At 39.9% G+C, this 12,155-nt stretch overlaps 2 protein-coding genes across 4 annotated transcripts in view; one reads left to right on the top strand and one right to left on the bottom strand.

The window, feature by feature from the left end:
• Window positions 1-12,155, top strand: part of LOC311623309 (histone-lysine N-methyltransferase SETMAR-like) — a gene marked incomplete at its 3' end in the record, with an annotated part of 325,341 nt that overhangs the window by 171,341 nt on the left and 141,845 nt on the right. The window lies entirely within an intron of this gene.
• GALNT7 (polypeptide N-acetylgalactosaminyltransferase 7) overlaps window positions 1-12,155 on the bottom strand; it is a 120,490-nt gene that overhangs the window by 10,575 nt on the left and 97,760 nt on the right. The window contains exons 4-9 of one of the 3 annotated variants that reach the window (XM_084883745.1): window positions 9,989-10,119; window positions 9,658-9,737; window positions 6,913-7,095; window positions 6,577-6,759; window positions 3,496-3,613; window positions 658-780 (exon numbers count right to left, since the gene is read on the bottom strand). In XM_084883745.1, coding sequence (XP_084739871.1) covers window positions 658-780; window positions 3,496-3,613; window positions 6,577-6,759; window positions 6,913-7,095; window positions 9,658-9,737; window positions 9,989-10,119 — 818 coding nt within the window. The remainder of the gene's footprint in view (window positions 1-657; window positions 781-3,495; window positions 3,614-6,576; window positions 6,760-6,912; window positions 7,096-9,657; window positions 9,738-9,988; window positions 10,120-12,155) is intronic. The other 2 variants (XM_084883744.1, XM_084883743.1) reach the window with 2 other exon arrangements.

The raw sequence follows: 12,155 nt of genomic DNA, 5'->3' as shown, positions 1-12,155 counted from the left end.
TGAATAAGATACAATTAATTTGTAGAGTGCTCTTGACTTGGTTAAGGACTCCAGAAAATGAAAGCCATCAGTGGGCTCTTAGAACTTACGACAGCAGTTCAACAAGACTTTCAACAGAGGCTGTTATCCTAGCAATGGAACATTTGGCCTCTGTATGGGGCTTCCCTGGTTTGTCCTGCTCTGAGGGACAAAAGATATTAATCTTTCACAAGCACTACTCAAAATTTGATTTTGTTTACTACAAAAACTCATAATTAATTTTTTAAATTAATTTAAATTTTAAAAATTTCACATGCTACTGTGAAATTAGGCCTTGTGGGATATGGCTGTCATTTTGATATATATAAAATAGTATTTTCCTCATTTGTGACTAATAGAAGTTGGTATTTTCATTTCCACTATGTTTCTTTCTTATAGAGTGTCCTTTGGAATTTATTTACTATGTCTTTATGGAGAACATTCATGAATGGGATATAATGAATAATTTCAAAGAACAATAAGATATTTCATGAGTAAGTCTAGCCTAGGGTAAAAGCGAGGACCAGAGTGATTGCTTAAGAGATTGTCCTGTACTCCGCCATGTACTCTGAGTACCACAGCACATGGTACATAAATGTTAGTTCCCTCACCTTCTCCACTTTCAGCCAGAAGACTCACCTTCATAGTTGGAGAAGATCCAACATTAATGGGCGGAGGATTCCCTTGCCAGCCCTCAAGACGGTAGATATGTCCCACACGAGAACAAGGGGTAAACAGTAATTTGCCGCCACACTGCCATATCTATCAAGAAAAAACACATGTGGAAGTTGTTTCAAATGCCAAAATAAATTACGGCTAAAAATTTGTCTTGTAACTGTAAATCTGAAATCTTAATTAGATACAGTGTCCACAGGGAATTTGTAAACTAAACAAATCTTAAAATAACTTGCCTGTTTTCCAAACTCACATAACAACAAAGGAGGCAGTAGGAAAGCAGTAATATACTGCTGCTAAGGGGCCTTTTCCTAGGTACTTGTAGCTCCAAGCAACCTTTTCGCAGAGTAACCTTGCCAAACCATGCAGATTCTCCATTCCTAACAGCACTCATCATTTCCATTGCTAATATATTTCCCACCTGGGTGATTATAATAATCTCCTGCCTGGCTTCTTCACCTCTAACTTCTCTCTCTTCAATGCTATTCTTATTTATAGCAAGAGATTATTCTAGTTGAAGGGCAGTTTGGGTCATGTTATTCCCTTGCTTAATATCTTCGATGGGTTTCCATTGCTTATTAAATTAAATAAAAATCTCTTAGCTCTGCATGAAAGACTCTCTTCAATATGGTACACATCCACTTTACCTTCTTGGATGTCTGTCTTATTCAGACTGCCAGATTTTGCTAAACTGTGCTCCTCAGTTTCCTGAATACATTCTTTGTTTCACCTTTATACCTCTTCCTATTCTATTTGCTTAGAAGTCCTCCTCCCTTCCCTTTGAGGCAAGTGAGAAGCCAGAAAAATTCCTTGGCAGGTAGAATGGGTAAACTGAAATAGACAGCTGATTCAAACCGGCCTCATCCAGCAGCCGGATTTTCCTGCCTCCTCCCTGGCATGACCACTCCCTTAAGCATTAAGCCCTCAGGACAGTGAGTTTCTGATCAGCATCGAATAATGTGCATAATGTTAGGAACAAAGCCTCAGGTTTGTTGACCACAGAAACAGGCCTCAGCTGTGTTTCAGCTCCAGGCCCAGAAAAGCAGCAAAACCAGATGAAGAAATGTCATGGTTGGCATCAAGAACAGATGCAATGACCAGTGACCCCTAACCTAGCATGGACCAATTAATACAGACCACGATTCTGACCCTGTATGCTCATGTTGATGGATCAGCATATTAAAGAACACACCTGGAAAGCTGATGAATATGCTATTGAGATCCTTCCTGCAAGACTTCCCTTAAAATTCCTGCTTTAGAAAACATATAGAGACACCTAAGACAAAGGACCCAGTATGTGCTCTCAAGAGTGCACACACACACACACACACACACCTTCTTTCTGCAGGCATGTATATCTGCTTTCTCTCTCCAAAGCTCTTAAGGGTTCCCATGAGGCTTGCAACCAGGAGAGCAGTGGGCAGTGGCAGTTTGACCTGGGCTAGCCAGGTCGGTGAATCTGTCTCAAAGGCCCTTCTTTTGCCTCTGTAACTTGTTTCCTGAGCCCACACAGCCCAGCTGGCTCACTTCTTCTGCCTCTGTGACTTTCCAAAAGGCTAAGGCAGCTCTCTGAGCAGCCAGCTCAATTTTCTTGGAGTATACTTTGATCTACATGCTAAATAAAATTCCACAATGCTATAGAGTTCTTGGCTCTGAATTCTTTCTTTGCCAAACTCAAGAATTGAGAGGCAACACTGCCAGTAACACCTTTACCTCTACCTATTGATATCATATCCATCTTTCCTGTTCTGCCTCAAATTCTTCCTCCAGCGAGATGCTGTTTCTTAATCACACCAACCAAATGGCATTCTACCTTCTTATCATATTATGAAGTTAAGTATACAGGCAGTCCTTGGGTTACCTCGCCATCTCCCATTTATTATAAAACATATATTCCGTCATTTTGACGTATGTACATATGTGCTTTATGATTTTTATTATTTACCACAAGTAGAGGTCAGGAATTGTTACCTTTCTTTTAATTTTTTTTTACTGTTCACTTCATTACTGCTGTGTATGTGCTCCATGTGCGTGACAAAGGTGCTTATGTAGGTGGGTTCCAACTCCAGCAAAAATCGAGTTACATTGTCATAGGAACAGATCTCTGACGAAACCCAAGGACCTACTGTAATTCTAATCTCTTACTGACTGTAAGTTCCTTGAGAGCGAAGACTGAGTTCTTCTTCTTCTTCCTCACAGTGCTAGGCACTAGACATTTAAGACATGAGGCAGTGCATGTTTGCTTAACTCACACTGGGATACAGCTCCGTTTCCCTCTTTGGGGAAACGAGGTTGTGTGGGAGCACGGAAGGCCTTAGTGCGCCAGGCCTGGCCCAGTGCGGGGTGCTGCAGGAAGGCAGCTGCACTGTCACTGAGGACACACAGCCGTCGTTGGGATCTGCCTCTGTCCTGAGTCATGTCCTACAGTAATAAAGGGCAACTGTGTCAATGGACGGTCAGATGTGGCCCCAACACATGCAGACTCCCCAAAGGGCTTCTACAGCAAAAGGCTCCAAGGACCAGAAAGCTTTGGGTGCGGGGGAGGAGGAGGTGTTTTTATTTCCGAAGCCTCCTGGCCCCAGTTTTCAGACGAGCCATGAAAATATGCAGTACGTTTGGACCTTGTATTTTGCCTACTTTCCTCCAAAGGCATACATTTTGCTAGTTATTCCTCATAATTTAAAGAAATGCATTGAACAGTTTTTTGTTTTTTCCACCCCAAAAAGAACCCAGTCTTTACCTGAAAGTCACAAAAGTCAGTCACTTACTGAGAAAACGCCATTTGTTTAAATGCATGGTTACCTTGTATGAGATCTCAAAGTTTTCACCACCCCAGATCTGGAGACCAGGATCGTACAGACCCAGTTCAAAGAAGAACTCTCGTTCAATGGCAAATAACCCACCAGCCATGGCTGGAGACCTGAGGAAAAGAAACAGCTGAATAACTATTAAGGATAAGCCCCTTCACCAATAGACAACACACCCTTTTGGAATACAATCGAGATAATGCACAGAAGAAATAAAACTGATGGCCAAACATTAAGAAATTTTAAAACCTTGTGAAATGAACTGTTCATAATTCCTCAATGAATTTACTGAAATTTCTAATGGAAATAGAATCATATAGTTCATTACAAATTAGAGCATTGCATCATTTCACCATTAGATGGAGCCTTGGTTCCTGTGTTAATTTAAAAATTAAGCCTTTAGATTTAGTAGAAGTCGCATTTTCTCTTTCACTGCTAAAAATACTGAGCCATACAGCCCTGGTCTGCTAACTGCTCCTGCAATGATTCATGAGTCATTATGGGATGAGCAGAACCATACACCATGGAAGTAGTGTGTCGTTTTTTAATTTTATAGCTCAGGGGCTTGCCAAATAAGGGTGTAATTCATCTTAGAACAGTCACAGTTCATTCAGAGTTTGCAAATGCAGGGCAGAAATGACACAGAAGAATTAGACATAGCCATTTACTGTGCCGGGGGTAGGACTGCGGAAGGGCGATCCGTGCGGCCTCGTGAATTTGGAATTTTTTAGGGACAAGATTAAAACCATTGGGTAGCTTTTTAGGGACAAGCCACTCAATCATTAGATGAGATATGGGCCTGATTTATATCCTGTTGCCTATATCTCCCACCACGAATAATTAACGTATCATGATTCTTGAGATGCCTCTATTAAAGTGCCTTTTGAAAAAATCACCACACCTGCCGAAACCGGTTTGGCTCAGTGGTAGAGCGTTGGTCTGCAGACTGAAAGGTCCCGGGTTCGATTCCGGTCAAGGGCATCTACATTGGTTGAGGGCACATCCCTGGTAGGGGGTGTGCAAGAGGCAGCTGGTCGATGTTTCTCTCTCATCGACATTTCTAGCTCTCTATCTCTCTCCCTTCCTCTCTGTAAAAAATCAATAAAATATATTTAAAAAATAAAAATAAAAAAATAAAAAATCATCACACCTAATATTTAATCTACCACTTGTTCCTATTAATTCTACCTTCAAAACATAGTTTGAATCTACTTCTTTCCAACTTCACTGCTCCCTTTCTGGACCAAGCCACCAGTGCTAGGACTGTTGCAGTAACTGTGTAACTTGTTTCCTTTATTCTCTTCTGCCCCGCCCACAGGCAGAAGGGACTCAACAGGGGTCCCACATGCCAGCTCTCTCCACTCTGAGACTCTGCTGGCTCCCTCGCCCTGAGTTCCTCTTCCCTGCTGGGCTCGTGCCTTCAACTTGCCAAACTCTCCTCGGACTCAGGGCCTTCACCTGTGCTGTTCACAAGCCTGGAATGTTTCCCTCCTCCATAGGGTTGATCCTTCAACCTTCAGGTCTCAGCTCCAGTGACACTTTGTCAAGAGGCCATTCAGGCCCTCCAGGCTGAATGAGGTTATCCTTTCCATCAACTCTGTTCCAGGGTTTTATGTGTAGTTTTCTGTTCAATTTCTGTCTCACCCGCTATGTAAGTGAAACAAGAGAACCTATCTTTTAAAAATTTATTCCCAGAAAATAGTGCCTGGCCCACAGTAAGTGCTCATTAAATATTTGTCGAGTGGATAAATAATGAATCAAGTAATATTTTCAATATTAAAGAAAAATCCCATTGGGGCAACGTTATTCTGTCACAACCTTTCTTCTTAGAGTATACTGCCTAACTCACTAAATATTAGCACTATTACATTTTTGGTTACATTTTCATGTCACATTTATTTAACTGTCACTTAAAATTACTCTATTATAACTCTGCCTTTTTGATCTTTAAATATATTCCCACTTATCTCAGCATGTATTAGAAAATGCATCTTAACATAAAAACCAGTGAGTTCTTTCCAGGGAGACCTCCCTTAAATTTTTCTAACCCACTTAAAGAATTTTTTTTTCACTAGTCTATGGAATTGTCAGAAATAAACATAATCATTAGCCCTTATTTTTTTCCTCCCAGGATTATATTAGTCAGGTAAGCAGTAAATTCCTGAATTATTCTAAAAAAGAACTTCAAAGGAAAATTTGGAAAATGTCAAGTAAAGCTTAAAGTTCTATAATTTCCTTATGTTTGCCATTTCAGTATTTTGATATGGTGACATGCCCAAATCCCACCAGCATTTGCATGACAGTGGAAACATCTTCCCAAAACAGAGTTCTAATATTATCAGTAGTATAACAGGGAAAGAGAGACCAAAAGCAGAACCGTAAGATCAGAAAAATAAAATTAGGCGCATTTAGAAGCCTACTCTAACATTTGACTAAACAGTTCATTTGGAGTCACAGTCAACTGTTGCTGATAAAAGACCCCGAAAAGCACAGAAGAGCGGACATTGTTCTATTAGAAGAGTCACGGGAAGGACAAAGGCCGATTCTGGAATACAGTTTCCTTTTTATCAAGTGCTCTTCTGAGAAGGAAACAATAAAGGAGTGTATGCAACATTTGCCAAAGTCATGTATTTTTATGCATCAGATTTAACTGGTACAAAATTAGCATATAAAACAAAAGGAAGGAATAAACTAAACACCCCCAAATCTCTTGTTATTGCTTTCATTGCTAACATTACATCTAAGGCACCTGGATAATTTATGCATTGTAAATTTACAGGATGATTTTTCTTTTCTGACTGAATTTGGAACTAATGCCATATAACGCCCCCCTTACACCCCCCCCCCCCAAAACAAACAAACAAACAAACAAAAAAAACTGGCACCTGCATTTAGGGAAAAAGCAATTATAAAGAAGGGAATGTGAATTTAAACCTGTGAAATAGTGCGGGGAAATTAGTCTTTAGAATCTAATACAGCACCTAGAGTTTTAATAAAAAATGTTATAGCTTGGCAAGAGGTTAATAGGTTAGCAGCAAATGGAGAAAAGAACACATGTAAGTGATTTAGTGATTACCGATATGGTTCAGTTTTTGTCTTTCTGATTCTCTTCTCTTGAGGGGTCAGAGGCACCCGTTTCCAGAGCATACTCCAATCCCATGCTCCTCGGGCATACCCATCTTCGTCACCACCCCCTTGGGGCACAATTTCGTATGTGTTGCCATTTATGACATCTATAATCGGCACAGTGCAAGTGGTTCTGTATTTTGTTGATGATAGCAGCAAAGATGAAATGGAAGGGTATGCATGGACCCACATATATATACATGAGTACATGGGGAAGGAAAAAAAAAAAAAAAAAAAAGGACTTAGATAAACATTCCACATAAGAAAATAAAGGAGTAATCTTTACCGATAAGGTTCAGTTTTATGTTTTCTTTTGGCCTTTTCCTTGTGGCTTAGAGGAATACGTTTCCATAGTAAACTCCAGTCCCAGGCCCCTCTGGCAAAACCATCTTCATCCCCACCTTGCTGTGGTTCAATGGAATAATCATTCCCATCTATGTAATCTATTAGAGGCACAGTACATGTAGTTCTGAAACATTTACAGAAAATGAAAAAACATTTAAGAACCCAAAACTCACTAGTTTAGCATGCCTAGATAAATTATCTCTTTTGTCACTGATTTTTCTTTTTTTTTTTTTGTCTGTTTGTTTTTTGCTCCAGGGGACTTAAATATCTAACATCTAACGGGAAGTAGAAGTAAATGAATGGCCTATACAAGTCAAAGAGCCAGTTTTCATAAGGGAAGGATAGAAGAAGGAGACTTATCCCTCAGCTTACAGACAAACGTCAGGGACAAAGAGCCATGTCTTTTAGCTTAATAGTGTTGTCTCATTTTCACCTTGGTCCTACAGGCAATTTTTCCTTCGTAATTTTGTATTGCTCACAAGATTTTCCTGCCTGTTACTTTTCCTCCATAATCCTCCATTAAGTGTGTGTGTGTGTGTGTGTGTGTGTGTGTGTGTTTGTCTGTATAAAAGGATAATACTGCTCCATTTTTAGCAGTTCTCCCAATTCTTTGTTGCTTTCTATTTCTTAGAAGTAGTTGTGAAAACCTGTTTCCGTACTTTTTCTTGATCTTTTTGTCCTACTTCTTTTTATTGCAACAAACAGTTTTCATTGCAAAGAGAGAAAAAAAAAACAATACTGTATTGTATTCCTACCCTTTAAAAAAAATAAGGAAAAAAAGAACTAAAGAATTTAAGTGTGGCCTGAGAATTTAGAGTAAAAAAACACACCTTGCATTTGACTTTAGGAAAAAAACTACTATATAACTTGGTGCAGAGTCAACTCTACAACTCTAAGTTTCCATTGCTCATTTTATCAGAGGATTTAAAATGCATTTCCTAAAATGGACATTGCAGTGCTTTTTCAATGTTTAGAAACCAAGGAGAAGGGAAAAACGTTAGGTGCTTAAAATTTTGATATGGTGGAAGTGGATTTGAGAGGGTGTGTTATTCCCTCTGGAATCACTCCTATGAGATGGTGGAGGGTCACTCTGGGATCTGTGGCATTGCCACAAAATCCTGTGGAAAATCACTTCCTGACTGTCCCAGAGGACTGCTAGTTTCCACCTGGACAGGTGAAGGTTGGTTTTCTTTCCTCACTTCTCTTGAGTCTCAAATTTCTTAATAAATGGTGCTGTGTAAGATGTCCCAGAGAGGTCTCAGTTTGACAGTTGATTAGCAGCTATCTGATTTGGGACAAATTAATTAACTTCTTTAAGCCTTAGTATCCTCTTCAGTAACTGGAGCTAACAAGACCTATTCTGCCCGGGTGCTGTGAGGATTAAACCAGACAGCTGGTTTAAAAATGGAAAAATCTACATATATAATAGCCTAAGAGAGTGTTGTCCACTGAACAACTGGTTGCTATGAAGCACACAGATCATTAGGGGGCAGATGCTCAATGCTGCCCCCTGGTGGTCAGTGAGCTCTCTGCTCAGCCAGAAGCCAGGCTCATAGCTGGAGAGTGCAGCTGCAGTGGTGGGAACCTCTCCTGCCTTAGCAGCAGTGCTACTGAGCAGTGGCAGTGGTGAAAGGCGCAGCAGGGCCAGGGTGAGCAGGAGCAGCGCAGGGGCCAGGCCCCAGGCTCAGGCTCTTCCCCAGCCACCTGCCGCTTGGCACTGTACACCCCTTGGGGACTGCGGGAGGGTGCAGGCCAGACTGAGAGGCCTCACTCGTGCACAAATATGTGCACCAGGCCTCTAGTTGTTTATAATAGGCCTTACATTACCTCTTCTGATGATTCAGTCCTCCAGAGAGCGTCCTTTGAGCCATGCCATTCGCCAAAGGGCCATGTCTTATTTGCCTAGGTTCTAAAGTAGTCACAATTCTGGACTAAAGGCAGGGAAGGCTTTTGGAACCAGGAGATTGTTTCAGATATTTCTGTAAATTTGATGGGGATCAGCACATTGCCACTGAATAGCTGCCCATTTCTAAACTTTCTATAGGATCCCAAAGCCTTGACACAAGTAAAACTGCTCCTTACTATCTTGAGTAATAATTAAAAAACCAATAAATATAATTTCAAAGCTTGTTCCTTCAAATCTTTAGAATTGTTACCATGGTGTATAGGGAGTAATCAATATTACTCTTAGAGAAAGCTTGTGGAGCTAGAGGCAGTTTCCCAACCGTAGATGATTCTTGAATCAGACACCCTAGGCCAGTGGTTGGCAAACTCATTAGTCAACAGAGCCAAATATCACCAGCACAATGACTGAAATTTCTTTTGAGAGCCAAAATTTTTTATCTTAAACTTCTTCTAATGCCACTTCTTCAAAATAGACTCGCCCAGGCCGTGGTATTTTGTGGAAGAGCCACACTCAAGGGGCCCAAGAGCCGCATGTGGCTCTCGGGATGCAGTTTGCCGACCACTGCCCAAGGCTTATCCCAAACACCCAACTGCCTGCATCTGAATCAGCCCAAAGTGTTAGTCTAACTCCACCCTGGGAAACAACTGGCTGAGTGATAACACTTGGAACAGAACACTTTATCTGTTGACTGGAACTGAAATCAGAAGAACGAGAATGTTATCTGTCTTAGGATGAGGTTTACATTTCAACCAGGAAAGCAAAAAAGCAAGGTGATGTTACCTGTCCTTAGAAATGGGAGCTACAAGTGGTGCATACCAGTTAACTGCCACCTCACAGTGGGCATCAAGGTATATCAAAACCTTAAAAAAAGAGAGGCAGGGTGAAGAACTCTCATATATGGCACATCATATATCACATACAATTTAAAGTTAGATACCAACATAAGCTAGCATTAGAGTCATTTTTTAACATACTAGTATAAGTTTTATCTGTTTAGTCCAGCATTTTTATTTCAGTTTTTTTAAAAAGCACTTGCAACGAATATGATTGTTTAGTTACCAAATCTAAAATGATGACATTGTAAATATCAATAATAAGAAATATTTCCTACCTGCCCAAGTTTAGCCTTCTGGGCACCAATACTTCGTGCCTGAATTAAACCTTCTCTTCTCTCATTTCGAAATACCTTTACCAGGCCATTCCACTGCTTAATATAGTCATCCAGTTTTTTTTTTAAGTGTTCTGTGAATAAAAAATTCAATCAGCATTATAAATTATATGTATGTATCTAAACCAATTAAACTATTATTTTTCTCAAGAAATAGAGACAGGCAAAAGGTACTTTGGCACTCAATGATTTTACACAGACCAGATTAAATGTTTAATCTCTAGGGAAATTAGGTGGAGGTAGTATTTGAGTTAGATTTTGAGCTTACTACATGCTGGTCAGTGTGGCTAAATTGGTTGACATCGTCCCATGCACCAGAAGGCCATCAGGGCACAAGCCTGGGTTGTAAGCTCAATCCCCAGGAGGGGGCGTGCAGGAGGCAGGCAGCCCATTGATGTGACTGATGTTTCTCCCTCTCCCCCCCCTCCCGCCCTTCCTCTCTATAAATCAATAAAACATATTTTTAAAAATTAAAAAAAATTTTGAACTTAACATGCCTTCAGAGAACTGATTAGCATGAGAAAGATCAAACATCTCTCTGAAAATGAAATAAATTATAACTGTGCCAATTAACATAAAAACTTAAAAATTTTTAATTAAAAACTCAAAAATTCACATGTTAATGTCATATTTGAAAGCTTTCGGGCATGATATTTTATTTGCTTTTGGCAGAAGCAATAGTTCAGGATGTCTGAGATACACTGCTTATAAATAATATTGTGTGACTTCTTCGGAATCCACAAAGGATGTAGGTAAACATTTGTTTCTGGGCCATTTTTCTCCAAGTATAATCCATATCTAAGATTGTAGTCTTTTTTTTTTTTTAATATATTTTATTGACTTTTCACAGAGAGAAAGGGAGAGGGATAGAGAGCTAGAAACATCAATGAGAGAGAAACAATGACCAGCTGCCTCTTGCACAACCCCTACCGGATATGTGCCCGCAACCAATGTACATGCCCTTGAGCGGAATCGAACCTGGGACCTTTCAGTCCGCAAAAATTGATGCTCTAGAGCACATGTGTCAAACACAAGGCCCGCGGGCCAAATCCAGCCCGCCAGGCCTTGCAATGTGGCCCGCACCGCGCTGTCATCACTGCACTCCGCTGTCAGTTTATGACATTGTCAGTTTATGACTGTTCAGTAAACCATTCGGCCCGTGATTTAGGCTGGATTTTAGATTTTGGCCCCTTCTCTGATTGAGTTCGACACCCCTGCTCTAGAGTCTAACCAGTTTCGGCTAAGGTTGTAGTCTTGGTGTAATGAATATAGTTCCCATCAAGTTGGTAAAAAACAATCGAGAGACCCCATTTTCTGCATTTTAAGCATCAACAGGAATATTTATGTATGAATGTATGTATATTTACAAATAAGTATATACACATTTATGTAACATAATATTTATACATGATAAATAAACAATAAATATTTTCAATTTGATAGAGAAAATTTTGTGTTATAAAAACAAGATACATTTGCCTAAGTTTCCATTTTGGCTTCCCAGGTGCAAGAGAACACTTTTTGTTTGCATCCCCGTGAGCCCATGAAATTGGCTCATCTCAGCCACAACTAGCTCCTGTATCCTTAGAGATAGTTCTTGTAGACCCAAAAATTATTTTTAAATTGTTTAAACTTTTAGCCCCTGGGTACAAAAACAGATGAAAACATAGCTGTAATTAGTGACGAGCTAGTGGCTAAATGGGCAAATCAGACTATACTTACTACTTTACTCATTTTTAGAGGACTTATAATTACCAAGACATCCACACATGGATATTCAAAATTGAGGAGAAAAACATTTCCCTTTTTCTATTTTGCCATCCACTTTTAATGACAATTATAAACAAAATTCTCATGCTGAACTATATTTTTTCCTCCAGAAAAATCTAAGTAATTTTCCCTCCAACTTGAACTTTTTTTTTTTAAAGCTTCCTTTTTTTTTTAAAGCCCAGTACAGTTGCTGTTTTTTTTTTTTTTTTTTTTTAATATTTTAGTGATTTTTTATAGAGAGGAAGAGAGAGGGACAGAGAGTCAGAAACATCGATGAGAGAGAATCAGCTGCCTCTTGCACACCCCCTTCTGGGGATGTACCTGCAGCCAAGGTACATGC

The sequence above is a fragment of the Pipistrellus hanaki genome (assembly GCF_964339955.1).
Source record: "Pipistrellus hanaki genome assembly, chromosome: 5".
In the NCBI taxonomy this organism is placed as follows: domain Eukaryota; kingdom Metazoa; phylum Chordata; class Mammalia; order Chiroptera; family Vespertilionidae; genus Pipistrellus; species Pipistrellus hanaki.
Note: the sequence above shows the minus strand (reverse complement) of the source record. Positions and strands in the feature narration are given on the sequence as shown.